At 48.8% G+C, this 17,774-nt stretch overlaps 1 protein-coding gene across 3 annotated transcripts; it reads left to right on the forward strand.

The window, feature by feature from the left end:
• Positions 1–4,298: 4,298 nt before the first annotated feature.
• Positions 4,299–15,949, forward strand: AEN (apoptosis enhancing nuclease). 3 transcript variants are annotated; one of them, XM_010362300.2, is made up of 4 exons: positions 4,299–4,385; positions 9,191–9,794; positions 12,925–13,125; positions 13,743–15,949. In XM_010362300.2, exons 2-4 carry the CDS (start codon positions 9,255–9,257, stop codon positions 13,980–13,982), a joined length of 981 nt encoding a protein of 326 aa, XP_010360602.1. In that variant the 5' UTR covers positions 4,299–4,385; positions 9,191–9,254; the 3' UTR covers positions 13,983–15,949. The 3 variants fall into 3 exon arrangements, with proteins under 3 accessions (XP_010360602.1, XP_010360603.1, XP_030787169.1); XM_010362301.2 differs by having other exon boundaries at positions 13,746–15,949; XM_030931309.1 differs by lacking the exon at positions 4,299–4,385 and adding an exon at positions 6,990–7,296.
• The last annotated feature ends 1,825 nt before the right edge of the window (positions 15,950–17,774 follow it).

The raw sequence follows: 17,774 nt of genomic DNA on the forward strand, positions 1-17,774 counted from the left end.
AAATATCATAATGATTTGATACAAACATTATTCATTTTCGTTTATTTATTTTTTGTAGAGGTGGGGTCTCACTATGTTGCCCAGGCTGGAGGGTAGCACAATCATAGTGCACTGTGGCCTCGAACTCCTGCTCTCCTCAAGTGATCCTCCTGCCTCAGCCTTGAAAGTAGCTGGGACTACAGGCATGTGCCACCTTGCCTAGCTTCCTTATTTATTTATTTATTGAGACAGAGTCTTGCGCTATTGCCCCGGCTGGAGTGCAGTGGCATGATCTTGGCTCACTGCAACCTCTGTCTCCGGGGTTCAGGAGATTCTCGTGCCTCAGCCTCCTGAGTAGCTGGGATTATAGGTGACCACCACCATACCTAGGTAATTTTTGTGTTTTTAGTAGAGACCATGTTGGCCAGGCTGGTCTCAAACTTGAGACCTCAGGTGATTCACCCACCTTGGCCTCCCAAAGTGTTGGGATTACAGGTGTGAGCCACAGCGCCCGGCCTTCATTTTTAAAGTACATGAAAAAACTATTTCTGACAATGTTGAGTTTTACCTAAGCATTGTGCTCCTAGAGAAAAGCAATGATTAACCCCTCACCCCCAAACCCCACCTCAACCCCACCCTCTCGGGTTCTGGAAATGGCTCACTGCAAAGAAACACCCTTCCCCATATGACTGAGATAAAACTTATGGATTCCCCTCTATGGCGATTCCCCACTATACCCTGTTACCAGACTGGATACAGACATCCCCAGTTCCCCTTTGCCTCATAAGTGATTAGGTGAACTGCTTGGCCCATTGATCAGCTGGAACAAAATGCTCATTAGTAAAACTTTGGTTAAGCTTTTGTCCTTCCCCAAGGCCTCTGAATTTTGGCCCATCCTCAGCCTAAACCAGCATGAAATCCCTCTGTAACAGCAACCTTGAGAACAGGCTGGCCTCAAGATAAAGCAATCTCTGATCTACGGCCCCATCCTGTCACTCTCATTCATCCCACTTGCCTACACCAGGTTCTTTCTAGACTGGTTTACTCCTCCCTATAAAAGAAAATCCCTTTTTGCCTACCCTTGAGAGTTTGTAGATTTATGGCCTGAGTGTTCTCCCTGTTTAGAGAGTCTTACCACCCTCACCCCACCCCAAAATCATCCTTTTAAATAAAATCTCTCTTTATGAAATCTGGATTTGTTTTTTCATTTGACATAATATGCAACATTCTTTTTTTCTTCCCATTCAGCTTCTGCTATGGAGTTTTATCCAAACATAATATATTTTCAAGCTTGGTAATATTTTATGAAGCACCCTATTGTACATTTCTGTCATACAATTATGTAGATAAATTTGAACTTGTTAACTCTAAAAAATTTTCTGTGACCATGAGGTTCTAAGGGTTAATTTTTTTTCCTTCTGGATTGAAATGTTGTTGTAATTATTAGTAGTACATATGATTAAAATAAATACATAGCATTTCATTATACGAGAGAATCTTTAAACATAAAAGTTAATTAATCTTCATTAAAATGTCATGGAAAATATATCTTTGAAGGAGATGGATTGAGCCAGTTATTTTTCCATAAATTTGTGAGTCCAGAGATGAAAATCACTCTTTGTAAGAATGAGACAGGGGTGAGTCTGTCGTTTTGATTTTATAGTTGTAAGCCTGATAAACATTGTTTGCATTAAAACCATAGAGAAGTGGGAAGGGTTTTAGTCTGGCAGTTCTCTCACTTCTTTTAAATTGCTGATAATTATCTATACTCAAAACATTTATTTATTTATTTATTTATTTATTTAGTTAGTTAGTTAGTTAGTTATTTGAGACAGGATCTGTCAGGCTCTGTCACCCAGGCTGGAGTGCAGTGGCTCAATCATAGCTCACTGTAGCCTCTAACTCCTGGACTCAAGGGATCCTCCCACTTCAGCCTCCCCAGTAGTTGGGACTATAGGCACACACCTCCACATGTATTTATTTTTGTAGAGACAGGATCTTGCTATATTGCCCAGGCTAGTCTCAAATTCCTGGCCTCAAGCAGTCCACCAGCCTCGGTCTCAAGAAAATGTTTTTAATGACCTAACAAAATTATTAGATCTTCCTTGGATCTTGGTGAAAGCAAAGAATGAGAAACCACCTGACTTGTAGAAGGATTTCTAGCCCCGTCTTCAACAATAATTAATACATTATTTAGAATTTCCCTATTGTTTCTCCTGGAGACTTTTATTTTCCAAGGTAATGCAGCAGAGCAAGATTTAGAACAGGTGCAGTGTGAATTGCCTTTGAAAAGTGGGAGACAGCTGGTTACATAGGAGGAGAGGGAAGCTGAACACCAAAGACTCCAGGCATATACTGAGTCCCAGCACCATGGAAGTTGAGGATCTGGATATTAACTCTCTTAAAACTCTCCTTGGCTGGGCCCAGTGGCTCATGCCTGTAATCCCAGCACTTTGGGAGGCCGAGGTGGGCGGATCACGAGGTCAGGAGTTCGAGACCAGCCTGACCAATATGGTGAAACCCCATCTCTACTAAAAATACAAAAATTAGCTGGGCATGGTGGCACGTGCCTATAATCCCAGGTGCTTCGGAGGCTGAGGCAGGAGAATCACTTGAACCCGGGAGGCGGATGTTGCTGTGAGCCGAGATCATGCCACTGCATTCCAGCCCGGGTGACAGAGTGAGACTCCATCTCAAAAACAAAAACAAAAACAAACAAACAAAAAAAACTCTCCTTGTCCCGGATTTACCTCCCACAGTCTCCATGCCTGAAGACCACTGTCCTATAACCCCTTCCTCCGTGCTCTCTGATCAACGCTGACTCCTAAGTAGCATTTGAATCTGTCATTTCAAATGCTACTTAGGTGGGAAGCTCTTTATCCTCCACACCACTCTGGACATCAGGATCTTCCAAATGTCCACAACCGCTCTCCCACTCCTCTTTCTCCAGTCCTCATCCATTCCTCTCTATGCTGCAGCCAGAATGAGTTTTCTCAAATGCAGATCCACTGGTGAACCATCTATGATTTAAATTCCTCTGCCTCCCCTAAGCCTTCAGGGGCCTGGGTAAAAGGATTGATCTCTCTTTGACCTCATTCCTTGTCCTGCTTCCCTCAAATTTGTCTCCCATCAGAAACAGCTCCTAGCCTATTTCTCATCACAGGTACCTTTCCAATACCACTTCTGCTTGCAAAATGGGGACTGAGGGAAGTCAGCCTGCTTAGGTAAGGATCTTTGGACTCTCGGTGTTTCTCCTTAATTTAAGTGTCAATTTTCTTAGTTGTAAAACTGAAATAATAGTAAGGTCATTGTACAAATTAACTGAATATTTTGCTTGGCACATCATTCGTGCTCACATAATCCATGTGAACCGTTTATTATTGTTCTTGTTATTACTCATGTTATACTGAATTTTTCTTTCTTTTCTTTTCTTTTCTTTTTCTTTTTTTTTTTTTTTTTGACGGAGTTTTGCTCTTGTTGCCCAGGTTGGAGTGCAATGGCGCGATCTCGGCTCACTGCAACCTCCGCCTCCTGGACTCAAGCGATTCTCCTGCCTCAGCCTCCAGAGTAGCTGGGATTCCAGGCGCCCGTCAACGCCCGGCTAATTTTTGTATTTTTGGCAGAGATGGGGTTTCATCATGTTGGTCAGGCTGGTCTCAAACTCCTGACCTCAGGTGATCATCCGCTTCGGCCTCCCAAAGTGCTGGGATTACAGGCGTGAGTCACTGCGCCCCGGCCTCACGTTGCACTGAATTTTCTGTTAATCTTGCTGTTTCCCTGCTGTTAGATAAACAACTCAGGATGCTTATGTGTTTATTCTGTGCATCCCACTGCCAAGCCCACGTAGGAACTTAATACTTAGGAGTCAAATGTTGCAAAAGAATAAATGAAAAAGCAGCGCTGACAGAGGAAATCTTTCAGTCTTTATTTAGTGCCCACTGTGTATATTATTTCCTTCAATCCCAGAACACCCGAGGAGGTAGGGGCCGATGTTCCCAATCTGCAGATGTGGGTGTACTCAGTAAGTCATTCGGCCTTTGGTGGTCCCAGGCTCACAGGAGCCCACATCCCGACCCAGGTAGAGGAGTGGATTGGAGCCGGGGAACACAGATGGGACCGGGAAGGGATGAGAGGAGGGCGGGCTCCCCTTCCTTCTCTTTAAAGTTTCCCGCCAGTATGGTCGACTCGCAGCGCGAGTTACGCCCTCTTCAGGAGTCCCTCCCCTTCTGCTCTTGTCCACCTCCCCGCTGTCAGGCAGGCTCGACCAATCAGAAGAGGCCTTGGGCGGGCGCTGCCGTCCAGCGAGCCAATAGGCGGGCAGTGGCAGCCGGGCTTGCCCGGGCATGTGGAAGCTGCCGGCTTTCTGGACGCCACGTGCGGACCGGAAGAGACGCGCGGGGCTTCAGGTGAGATCCGGGACCCTGTGCCGGGGCGGCGGGGTTGGGCGGGCTGAGGCCGCGTGTCACGGGTCGCAGGCCCCGCGCGTTGTGTCCGCCCCGGCCTGCGGCGGGGACGCCTGAGCTGGGCTGACCGTGCTCTACCGGCCGGCAGAAAAGCAGGCCGGGCGCCGCCTGTCTCCAGTCCTCGCTTTGCTCTGGGGTCCAGGGCCAGAGGGGGCGGCGCTGGTCGCTGGGACTCGGCCCAGCCGCCGCGGCCAGCAAGTGACCAACGCCCGAGTCCTTCCCGCTGAGATCAGGCCTCCCACGCGTCACGCCTGGGAGAACGTCAGCCAGCGGGGAGGTCGTGCCGGGATAGCAGACTTTAGTTGTTGTCGTTGTTCTTGGACTTTTTAGCCGCACAGGGGACCTTATCGAGCCAGATTTTCTCGGATTTGGGCAATTATCAGAATCGTGGCTTGAGGGTAGGGGTCGTGCGCGCTCTTTTTGAAACTCTAGATTCTCAGGCCCCTTTCCCCAAAATAGCAGTTAGGACGGTGTGGGAGTGGGCCTGAAAATCAGCCTTTTATCAGATGTCATTTGGTAATTAACTGTACTTGGGAAGCCCTTATCTCATTCACAGCCCTCGGTTGATGGTGAAGAGACGTGACTTGCCCCAAATCATCTAGCTATTTAGTGCCAGAGGAGGGTCTAGAACTGCCCTCTGCCCTCCTGATTAGCCAGCAGGTTGGTGACTCTGATGCCACTGAGGATTCTGACTTCGTGGTTCCTTTGGGGCCTTTGCTCCATTGACTTTGCAGCTGGGACCCTTTCTTTAGGCCAGGGACCCACCCCCTCCCTGCCTGAAAGCCCGATGTCTGACCCCCCAGAGCGCTGGGTCCAGGCTACACAAAGGCTTGTATTTGTCCTTGTTGAAAGGGTTGTTTTATCTGAGTGGAACTTCTCTCCAGCTTCACTGAGCTACATTTGGGCCCCCAAAGAGGTGTGTCCTTGATGACTGTTGGTTTTGACGTGTCAGCATGTAGCAAGAGGAGCCATGGACAAAACCCCACAGACACCGAGGTAGTGAAGGAAGTGGCTTTTAATCACCTAGAAGCATCAGCAGACTAGTGTCTCAAAATCCCAGCTTGTTGAGTGCACGATTTCTGTCCCTTTTAAGGGCTCACAACACTAAAGATTTTACATGAAAGGGCCGTGATTGATTGACAATCTAGGGGATATGTGACAGGGGCTGCATGCACCGGTAATCAGAGTGAAACAGAACAGAACAAGGAATTTCACAATGTCCTTCCACACAATGTCTGGAATCTATGGATAACATCGGTTGCTAGGTCATAGTTTGAATTTTAACTATCAGGCTAAGGTCAGGCAGGCCCAGGCCTGGTTTCTGGTCTGGTGCCTGGTGCAGTGCTGTGTTGCCTGCCTTTGGTTTCGCTTCATTTCTTATTAAAACAGGTACTGAGTATAAAATAATATAGAACAGTATGTCGGGGGGGGGGGGGGGCTCTCTTTCTCTCTTCTCTCAAGCAAGGTCAGGGTGTTTGGAAAAGGACTGCTTTCCTCTCTTGAAATAGGAGGCCATAGAGACCTTTTCTCAGATAACTTAATTTCTGGCTTCTTTAAAACCTTGCCAGTAGGGACAGGAAAGCCACCCACCCTAGTCCTAGCCTCAGCCCCTCACAGAGATAGGAGGGGACTATCCACCACCCCGCTTTCCCTAATTAGTTATTAGCAGGGTTGGCATTGGGCTTCTTCGGCTTTTTTCTCCCATTGCTCGACTGAAGCAAATTGAGGTTCTGAATTTGTCAGTTCTAAGATGTGACTGTCAATATGAGGAAGTTGGTTACAGTTAAGACCTTTTTAAAAGAGAGACCTTTTCTCCTGGAAAGGATGGGATGAGCAAGCAGGGTGAATGAGTCAGGATGGGTCAGGTCTGGATGAGTCAAGTCAGGATGCAGTGCCCTGCCCTAGAGTGTGGAGAGTCTTTATGGAAATGCTGTGGTATCATCAAACCTGGCAATTCACCTCACTTCCCACCCCCTTCCCTTTTCTCTTAATCTCTGCTGCTACTGCTCAGGTTTTCATCTTCTCCAGACCTCTTTCTACACCCTTCTGAAGAGGACCTGCCACATGCTAGCTTCTAGTGGCTGTTGGGAAAGGGACGGAGACAAGGCTCCAACCTGCCTTCATATAGCTGAGGTAGACTGTGTGTACCAATGGACTTGGAAGGGTGTAATAATTCTCAAATTGTGCTATAAGAGCTCAGCACAGAGGGATGAATTTCTTTGCTCCCCAGCTAGACTTAATGTCCTGAGTCAGGGCTACTATGGGGTATTTCAGTGACCTCCATAGGTGCCTCTGAGGCTCCCCCATTCACTTGGCCAGTAGACACCAATTCAGGGGACACCAGATTGGAGTAGGGGTGGCTCGTGGAAGGGCCACCAGAGTGGGAAGCAGAAGATGAAATGGTGCAAAGGAGAGAGGAGCGAGGAGCAGTGCCTCCAGCATGACCCGCCTTATGCTCTGCACCCTAGTGACTTCAGGCTGCTGGTGGGCCCTCTTCCTTCACCCTGGGTTACTGTTTTTTAAAGCCTTTACCCCTAACATGGCCACTGATTCTTCTCCCTTCTACCTGGAAGGTTACTGTTTTACATGCACACAGATTTAGCTTCTTCCAGGAAGCCTCCAGAGAATTGTTCTCCAACCTGTTTTGCCTCCCTAGCACCTCTAATTCAGCCCTTAACACACTTTGTGCTTGGTTTCTGTCTCCACCATGAAACTAAACTTCTTGGAGTCCAGGATCCACCTTTGCAGCTGCCCAGCACTTGGCACAGTGGAGACACGAGAGAGCTTCAGTGTGGCATTGGCCTGTGCAACCTAGTGGCAGAACAATAGCTGAGTCTGAAAGAGCAGGAGGACTGTGAGTGGGAAGGGAGGCAGGGGAAGGCCTGTGGCTTGGGAAAGGGCTGTGAGTCTGCCACCACCCAGAAGTCCTTCTGGAAGAACCTCTATCCCACTGGGTTGCACTGCTCTGGCCTAAGAAGAGCTGGTTACCAACCATAGGCTAGAGTCTAACCTCTCTGGGAGAAGGAACAGTGATTATTGAGCCCCTGCTGTTTAGAATACAGGAATACCCCAGCATACATTGTGTCATTTCCTCTTCACACAGTAGAGGGGGTGGTAGGATCATTTTACATGCCTGAAAACTGAAACTCAGCAGTTTAGGTAATTTACAAAGAGCTGAGTCAGGCCCAGCATGGTGGCCCACGCCTGTAAGCCCAGAACTTTGGGAGGCTGAGGCAGGCGGATCACCTGAGGTCAGTTGTTTGAGACCAGCCTGTCCAACATGGCAAAACGCCATCTCTATTAATAATACAAAAATTAGCCATGTGTGGTGGTGCATGCCTGTAATCCAGCTACTCAGGAGGCTGAGGCAGAAGAATTGCTTGAAGCTGGGAGGCGGAGATTGCAGTGAGCTGAGATCACGCTGTTGCACTCTAGCCTGGGTAACAAGAATGAAACTCCGCCTCAATAAATAAATAAATAAATAAATAAGCCAAGTTAAACCCTGCTTTGCCTGACTTCAAAGCCCTAGTTTGTTTGATCTGTTAAAAATGTACTGACTGACTTGGCATAACAAATGAGATAGGCTTTCCAAGCTATGGCCTCAGCTGTTGGGAAGATGCTGGGTTTTGCAAACTCACAGGAACATAAGACATTTCCTGTAGCAGCAGTGTGCGAGAGCACCTCTTATCCTAGCTTTCAATGACGAGGGCTTAAAGTCCGCTGGGTGGGAGCCCACCACAGAAATCTGCAAGCACTTCAGATCAGGACTTTTAAATGTTTGTAGATGCTGTGGTGATTAATGAATTACAAAGTCAGGTAAAGAAATTACATTTAAAGGCTGGACATGGTGGCTCATACCTATAATTCCAGTACTTTGGGAGGCTGAAGTGGGCGGATCACTTGAGCCCAGTTTAAGACCAGCAGGGCAACATGATGAAACCCCATCTCTACTAAAAATACAAAAAAGTTAGTCAGGTCTGCTGGTGTGCACCTGTAGTCCCGGCTACCCATGAGGCTGAGGTGGGAGGATCACTTGAGCCCTGCAGTGAACTGTGATCATGCCACTGCACTCCAGCCTGGGTGACAGAGCGAGACCATATCTCTAAATAAATAAATAAATAAATAACATTTGGTTACCATATTACAAAAAATATAGCTATTCAATTACTGCGGGCTTCCTGTGAAATTTTTTCTCCAGGTTCTCAGGATCTGTGCCTTCATATTTCAAAAAAAGATTTCTTAAAAAGGCGTATACAGTTTCTGTAACCTTTATTTTCCTATAACCATACCTCTGTCAAAGTCTGATACTTCTTAGAAAAAATCACAGCAGAAAAGAAGTCTGCTGCTAACAACATTGGACTCAGCCATGGTTTGATTGAGGTTGAGGGTGTGGATTCTGGGTTTCTATCAGCCTTTGGCCTTTACTAATTGGGCAAGTTTCTTCACCTCTGTGCCTCAGTTTCTTACCTGTAAAATGAAGATAATAATACTTTGTTCGGGTCATTGAACAGATTGAGTGATTCCATGTAGTATTTACAACAGTGACTTGCATGTGTTTACAGTATGAATGCTTTTATTAGTGAAATGGGTCCTCAGCTCAATCTGGGAGCCACCAGCTACAGTGCAGGGCTCTCGGGCATCCCCACCATGGGGAGGAGGGGATGGTGGATGGGCTGCAGGGAGGGAGGATGGATGGGTTGCCTGGCACATTCTCACCCAGCCCCTCTGCCTGTGTGTTCTCTCTTCAGGCTGCTGCCCCATTGGAAGATTACTCCCCAGGCTTCCCTTGCCCCAAGCAGTGAGCTAACTGGAATGGTACCCCGGGAGGCCCCTGAGTCTGCTCAGTGCCTGTGCCCTTCCTTCACCATCCCAAATGCCAAGGATGCGCTTCGGAAGAGGCACAAGAGAAGGAGCCGACAGCACCAGCGGTTCATGGCCCGGAAGGCCTTGCTGCAGGAGCAGGGGCTGCTGAGCATGCCTCCAGAACCAGGGTCCTCCCTACTGCCCACCTCTTACAGGGCAGTGCCAGCAACTGAGGCTGCCAGCAGTGGGAAGCAGTGTCTGAGGGCTGGATCTGGTGGTGCCCCATGCAGCAGAAGGCCCGCTCCCAGGAGAGCCTCAGGGCCCTTGCCCAGCAAGTGTGTGGCTATCGACTGTGAGATGGTGGGCACGGGACCCCAAGGGCGGGTGAGCGAGCTGGCCCGCTGTTCCATTGTGAGTTACCATGGCGATGTCCTCTATGACAAGTACATCAGGCCTGAGATGCCCATCGTTGACTACCGTACTCGCTGGAGCGGCGTCACTCGGCAGCACATGCACAAGGCTATCCCCTTCCAGGTGGCCCAGAAAGAGGTAAGGGCAGGGTTGGGTACTTGTTTGGGCGGTGTGGTGGGCTGGAAAGAGCCACCCTAGGTTTGAGTCACCACTTTGCTTCACTGGGGGCAAGAAACCTTGGGAAAGTCACCTAACTGCTCCGAACAGTAAGTTCCTTCTCCATAGAGTAGGGGAAATAAAAATAAAATCCCAAACCTGCCTCCAGATAAGGATTGCTGGCCTGTTGCACAGGGCAATATAGAAAGGCTACACCGGCCGGGCGCGGTGGCTCAAGCCTGTAATCCCAGCACTTTGGGAGGCCGAGACGGGCGGATCACGAGGTCAGGAGATCGAGACCATCCTGGCTAACATGGTGAAACCCCGTCTCTACTAAAAATACAAAAAAAAACTAGCCGGGCGAGGTGGCGGGCGCCTGTAGTCCCAGCTACTCAGGAGGCTGAGGCAGGAGAATGGCGTAAACCCGGGAAGCGGAGCTTGCAGTGAGCTGAGATCCGGCCACTGCACTCCAGCCTGGGCGACAGAGCGAGACTCCGCCTCAAAAAAAAAAAAAAAAAAGAAAGGCTACACCAATTGTGAGGTGATAAACGGCTTACATTTTAGAGTTTGCTTTCTGTTTTAAAAGTTGTATGAGTTGATAGAAAATTTGTAAAGCCCACAGTGGCATCATGGTCAGGTACTGATGTTTTGGCATATTTCCTTATGTTAGTTTCTTAGTGCTTAGAGAAATGTAATTAGTGGTTGGGACCACACTGATGTACCAGGAATTCCCAAACATGCTTGACCTTAGGAAACACCTGAGGCCTTTTTAACAATTCAGGATCCCTGTCCCCAGTTCCCTCCGTAGAGACCCTGATCCATTAGGCTTGGGGAGGGCTCTGACCCTTGTTCCAAAAAATCATCACACTGTGCAGACTTGCACCATAAAGCCACAGGGCTTAAGGAGAAATGGAGGAAGGGAACAGTATTAAAAAGGACATCAGTGGCACCCCAAAAATAAGATAGAAACCTAATAAAAAAGGTAGTCCAGTTTTACACATCTTGTTTCTTCTTCTTTTTTTTTTTCCTTATTCCACATATCTTAAATGGTTAAGAAATGCACAATACACCAATAAGTACGGCACTTTACCTTGAAAAAGTCCTAAAGCTTGCTTGTGGAAATAGGAGTCAGAAAGGTTGCAGCTTGAGTTTCTGTGAAGTGGTGGAAGGAGAGTTCTTTGAAGTCAGACAGGAAGTGTGACACCAGCTATGGATGGGTGTGGCTCATCACACAGGTGAACCAGGGTTGCTGGGAGATATTTGGGCTGTGTGCATATTGTGTATGCCCTCTTGGCTCAGTTCAGCTGGATGCAGTTTTCTGCATTCACTGTGTTGCTCAAGGATGAAATTATGCGTAAGCAAAGGTGAAATTTGCGTTGTTCCCAAAATGTGTCATACATCAATTGCATTGAGACAAATCTGCATTTTCTAAACAAGCCTTATAACAGAACCACCTTTTTAACACTTCTGGGTTATTCTTGGTATTAGGCAAGGTTGGGAAATACTGGTGTACACTGTCTTGTGTCCTACTTTTTCACATAACATTGTGGTCCAAGCATTCCTTTGAAATGATTGGAGGTTATTTTATGTATCAAGGAGGCCAATCAGTAAAGGTAGCAACAAGAGGGGAGGTGTGTGGTGAACGCTCCAGCTCCTTGGTCCCTTCCATTGACCTGGTGGGTGGTGGTCCCAAGAGCAGGACCACTTTTTTTGTTTGTTTGTTTGTTTGTTTGTTTGTTTGTTTGTTTTTTGAGGTGGAGTCTCGCTCTGTCGCCCAGACTGGAGTGCAGTGGCTCAATCTCGGCTCACTGCAAGCTCCGCCTCCCGGGTTCACGCCATTCTCCTGCCTCAGCCTCCTGAGTAGCTGGGACTACAGGCGCCCGCCACCTCGCCCGGCTAGTTTTTTTGTATTTTTAGTAGAGACGGGGTTTCACCATGTTAGCCAGGATGGTCTCGATCTCCTGACCTCGTGATCCGCCCGTCTCGGCCTCCCAAAGTGCTGGGATTACAGGCTTGAGCCACCGCGCCCGGCCAGGACCACTTTTTGTCTGCCCAGACTCTGAGCCACTGTGGGGTGTGCTCCATCTCTTTCCACTTCATGGCTGAGTGGGGGGGAGGGGCAGTGTGGTGAGTGACCAGCATGGTGGCATGTCCCTACCATAAAGTCTCAATGCATCTTATCCATCTGACATGAAAGCTGGGTTTAGGGATAAACCATATGTTGCCAGCAGAGGTAGGCTGTGGAGGCCAGCAGCTGGTGATAAGGAGAGCCTAAGCCCAGCTAAGAGGGCTGGAGGGGGTTGCTGGCCCATAGCCCTGGACGTGGCCTCCCTGGTGTGTAGGAGGCCACCCAGCAGGGAGGGGAGGAACACAATGTGCAAGCGACCAGAGCTGAGCAAGAGAGCAGGTTAAGAGGGTGAGGAGGAGTTAGTACACAGCAGGGCAAGGGGTTAGAGTCCTGAAGACAGGGATTATGGCCCTTAATGCTCATAAGAGCTGCTGCTGTGGTGTGTCTACCAATGACAGCCACGGTTCTGTTGACTTCACCCAGCTGGTCCTTATTGATCACCTCCTGTGATAAGTAAATAATAAATAAGTAAATGTAATGTTTTCTGCTACTGGAAAAAGATAGGCATTAAAAAAAAAGAATAAATGTGACGCTTTCCCTGGAGCACCACTAATAAGTCCAACATGGTCTCTGCACTCACAGACCTTACAGTGGGGTGGGGGAGAGTTGGGTGGAGGCCTGGTGATATCTTCCAGCCTGAGAGGAAAGCCAACGCCAGCAGTAGAGTTGCTTGTATCTGGTAACAGGAAGACTTCCATCCATGACCTCCTTTAGTCCTTACAGCTACCCCACGGAATGCTGCTGCCAGTGTTCCCCTTTGACAGGTGCGGAAGACATAGGTACGCCCCTGGGTATAGACAGTAGAAGGATCTGGGTTCAGACTTAGGGCAGCATGGTTGACTGTGGAGCTCGTGATCTCCCCACTCTGTGCTGCCTCCCTCCACAGGGATCCATGCACCTATTGGCCAAGGGTTCTCGGGGTGTGGCTCCTGCCAGCCTGATGGGGTGTGGGGACACCTCCCTGACTCCTCTCTCTGCTCACAGATCCTTAAGCTCCTGAAGGGCAAGGTGGTGGTGGGGCACGCGCTGCACAACGACTTCCAGGCCCTCAAGTATGTCCACCCTCGGAGCCAGACCCGGGATACCACCTATGTCCCAAACTTCCTCAGCGAGCCCAGCCTCCACACCCGGGCCCGGGTCTCTCTAAAGGACCTGGCCCTGCAGCTGCTGCACAAGAAGATCCAGGTGCGTGGTGAGAGAATGACTGGAAGGGAGGGAGGCCCGCTTGGCTTCCATGCCACTTGAGCCACAGACAAGGCTTTGGGCTGTGCCTCCAGCCTCCTTGTCATTCTCTCTTCCCCAGTCCAGGTCCAGGGACCTTGCATAAATGGGTCTCCCTCTTGTACAGACAGCCCCAGGTGTTTCTCTCCATGGTCCTTCTTCCCCAGTGTGTACTGCGATTCTCCCAGAACACATTCTCCTAGGCTGATCTCTTCCAGATCTGTACCCTGCCTCACTCTTGGTTCTTGTATCCCCGAAGGGTGGTCTCCCATCCCCTACTACCAGATGTATAGCCTTAGATGAGGAGCCAGTACCTCTTGCTCCTGTTGGGCTTCACATTTATTATTCATCTGGTCTGCAAGCCTTTGAAGCAAGAGATTTTTAGCATGCCTTATATTTGAGGAAAACAGGCTTGGAGAAGCTGCATGACTTATGGTGTACAGTTGAGGTTCCATCCCTTTTCTGTGAACCTCCATTCTGAGCATATGTATTCTTGGGCCTGCACAAAGAACCCTGGGTAACTGGCCTTGTAACAGGCCTCTCACCAGGCTTGCAGGTAGTGATGTGTTGGCTCTTGTTAGCAGGTGGGCCCGCACGGGCACTCATCAGTAGAAGATGCCACGACAGCCATGGAGCTCTACCGGCTGGTGGAGGTGCAGTGGGAACAGCAGGAGGCCCGCAGCCTCTGGACCTGCCCTGAGGACAGAGAACCTGACAGCAGCACAGACATGGAACAGTACATGGAGGACCAGTACTGGCCCGACGACCTTGTCCACAGCAGCAGAGGAGGAGCCAGGGAGGCACAGGACAGAAGGAATTGAGAAGGGGGCGGGGCTCCCTGGGCTTCTGGTGTGGCCGGTAGGAAGTGGGGGCCAGGAGAGCAGCAGGCACTCCTTCCTGGGCAGGGCGGGGCAGAATGCAGCGAGCCAGCCCCAGGGCCAGAGGAGTTGGGGTCATCTGTTATCTTGACACCCTCTGCTCACAGCATAGGGCTCTGTCTCTCCAGGGCTGTTAGTTCTTTCTCCTGACTCCTGTGATTTTGCTAATGGCACTTTACAGACTCCATGGAGATGTCAGGTAGACCATCTTCTAGGGCCCAGCAGGAGTAGGGAATGTGTCCACAGACTGACCAGGTTGTCATGGCCTCCCCCACCCCTCAGATCTCCTGAGTCATCATGCTGTGCTAATGAAAGGAATCATGTCACCCTCTCTGGGGTTGGTGGGTGGGGGTGTCAATATCCTGGAGCTCCCTTACCCCAACTCAATGACTTGGGGTAAAGTTATCTTCCTTTTGTTGCCTACCTCTTCACTCATTTTGGGTTCAGAATAAATATGCCCTGAAGTTAAAGAGTTAAGTCCTAAAGGAGACATTTCTTCCCCACTTCCCTGACCTGGAACTCTGGCTATAGGCATTGTAGGAACTCCGTGCTCCGCGTGGCCTGTCAGCTCCCTGCTAGGCTACAGTGGAATAGCAGAGCCCACAGGCTTCTCGTGGGGAACTGGCCCCTTAACATGCTTGGCAACAGAAGGCCACAGGCACAGCTCAGGGAGGAGGGAAGGCAGGTAAGCTTTGGACGAGAACGGGCATATTTATTTTGACCCAAATCAGGGACTTCCCCAGTCCACCCAGTACTGGGCTCTTAAGCAAAAGCCTGAGAAACAAGACAGTGGTTTGAATTCTGGGGCCTTTGTGTAGAATTGTGCCTGACCTTTATTTATTTATTAAGAGCAGGGCTACTCGTCTAGGGGAGTAGAGTCTGTCTCCTGGGGCTGGGGCAGGGCATTGGCAGTTATGCAGTGGCCCTGAACCTGGTCTGATGCCCCCTCAGCTCTTTGACTATCACTGTGGCTGTTGGGTTTTCTGCTATTTCTAAAAATGTTCTCTTGTTTCCTAAGTGACAGTTTTGAAATATTGGGTAACCAAGAACTCAGGTCACACAGACCTTGGAGCCCCATCTTTGCTTGCCACTTACCTTTGAGATACTAGGCAAGCGAGGGACTTCACTCTTGAGCCTGTTGTTTCCTCATCTGTAAAATGGGGATAGTGGTACGGCCTACCTCATAGGGTTGTAATGAGCACTAAATGTGAAGTGTTTGGCACAGTGCCTGGCACGTGGTGAGCCACAGCCACTGTGAGTTTCTGTTTTCCCTTTTTTTTTTTAAGCCCAAAAAGGGGCCACAACGTTGTTTATTCTTTGAGGATTTGTTGCAACTTCTTCAGGATAACACCTGAGTCCACAGGCTGAGTAGCTGTGGCCCAGACAGAACTGCTCTGGCTTGGCTGTTGCAGCAGGTGGGGCGCTGGCATCGGTGAGGACACAGCAGCAAGGGTCACGGTTATCCCTGTTCTTGTCTGTGGTCACCAGGCACAGGTTTGACTTCCGGTCAGTGTCCCGACATTGTGCGGGAGGTGACAACAGAGCAAAGCAGCACAGGGGTCAGGGAGGTAGAGACACTGCTAAAATCACACTACCCCACCCTTAGCTGAAGCCCACGTTCCACAAACTTGGGGTCATAGATTGTCCAGTTACTGGCTCCTTCCCTGTCAGCACAGCACAGAGGAAGGGGCTAGCTGAGTCTTTTACTACTTCTGGCCTGGCTCCAGGACTTTGTTCTAGATTCCTTAAAAGTCGGTAGCTGATGTCAAACTCAGTTGAGCAGTAAGCTTTGATCCCTTGGTCTGGGGGTTAAAGGAAGATAGCGCTGTTATCAGCGGGGAAATGTACTATTTAAGATCAGCTTTGTTGTAAAACCATTTGTTCTAGAATAAAACTCAACTGTAAAAGTGGGTTAAGTGTCCCTTCCTGTGAATTGGCAAGCTGAGGTTGTAGGGTGGCTCTTTGGGGGTTTGGGAGGGGACTGGGGCACTAAGCCTTGCTGGGTGCTTTGGCCTTTGAGAGGGCAGTTTTCAAGAGGATGCAGTGGGCTGCAGCAAGAAAATAGCAGAGCTACAGAATTTAGATAATTTATTTCTTATTGCCCTATTACAGAGCACAAGTTTTGTGTTTTGTTTTTTGTTTGAGACAGGATCTTACTCCTGTTGCCTGGGCTGGAGTGCAGGGTGTAATCATGGCTCGCTGCAGCCGCGACTTCCCAGGTTCAGGAGATCCTCCTACATTGGCCTCCCAAGTAGCTGGGATGACAGGCATGCGCTACCCGCCTGGCTAATTTTTTTGGTATTTTTAGTAGACACGGGGTTTCACCATGTTAGCCAGGCTGGTCTCAAACTCCTGGACTGAAGCAATCCACTCACCTCGGTCTCCCAAAGTGCTGGGATTACAAACAGGAGCCACCGCACCTGGCCATATTTGTTTTAACTTTTTTGTTTCTCCCTGAAGCTATGTACTCACTTAAATGTTTTTAATTGTAGTAAAATACACATAACAAAATGTATTATGTTAATTGCTTTTAGTGTACAGTCCAATAGTGTTATGTCTGTATCTACATTGTTGTGCAGCAGATCTCAAACTTTTTCATCTTGTGAAACTGAAACTTTCCATTTCCCCCTTTTTTCTTTTCTTTCTTTTTTTTTTTCTTGAGATGGAGTTTCACTTTTGTTGCCTAGGCTGGAGTGCAATGGTGCGATCTTGGCTCACTGTAACCTCCACCTCCCGGGTTCAAGCAATTCTCCTGCCTCAGCCTCTCGAGTAGCTGGAATTACAGGCATGCACCACCACGGCCGGCTAATTTTGTATTTTCAGTAGAGACAAGGTTTCTCCCTGTTGGTCAGGCTGGTCTTGAACTCTCAACCTCAGGTGATCCCCCTGCCTCAACCTCCCAAAGTGCTGGGATTACAGGTGCGAGCCACTGCACCTGGCCTTTTCCCCCTTTTTTCAACCCCTGGCAACTACCATTCTTCTTTCTACTTCTATGAATTTGACTAGATAGCTCATACAAGTGGAATCATACAGTATTTGTCACTTTGTGACTAGCTTATTTCACTTAGCACAGTGTCTTCATCTATGTTGTGGCATGTGTCAGAATTTTATTTTTTAAGAGACTGTTGCCCAGGCTGGACTCAAACTCCTGGGCTCAAGTTTTCCTCTTGTCTCAGCCTCCCAAATAGCTGGGACTACAGGCATGTGCCCCCATGCCTGGCAACTATTTATTTTTTTTGTAGAGATGGGGTCTCACTGTGTTGCCCAGGCTGATCTTGAATTCCTGGCCTCAAGTGATCCTCCTGCTTTGGCCTCCCAGCGTGCTGGGATTACAGGAGTGAGCTACTGCACCTGACCAGAATTTTCTTTTTAAGGCTGAATGATCCTTTGTATGCATATACCATGCTTTGTTTATCCATTCATCTGTCAGTCAACAATACTTAGGCTACTTCCCCCCTTGGCCATTGTGAATAATGCAGCTATGAGCATGCTGGAAGTGCTCCCAAGTGTACAAATACCTCTCGAAGACCCCCCTTTCAATTCATTTGAATATATACCCAGTAGGGGAATTGCTGGATCATATAGTAATTCTTTTTTTTTTTTTTTTTTTTTTGAGACGGAGCCTCACTCGTGTCGTCCAGGCTGGAGTGTGATGGCGCGATCTTGGCTCACTGCAATGTCCGTCTCCCGGGCTCAAGCTATTCTCCTGTCTCAGCCTTCCAAGTAGATGGGATT

This window comes from Rhinopithecus roxellana, chromosome 5 (assembly GCF_007565055.1).
Source record: "Rhinopithecus roxellana isolate Shanxi Qingling chromosome 5, ASM756505v1, whole genome shotgun sequence".
Classification (NCBI taxonomy): Eukaryota; Metazoa; Chordata; class Mammalia; order Primates; family Cercopithecidae; genus Rhinopithecus; species Rhinopithecus roxellana.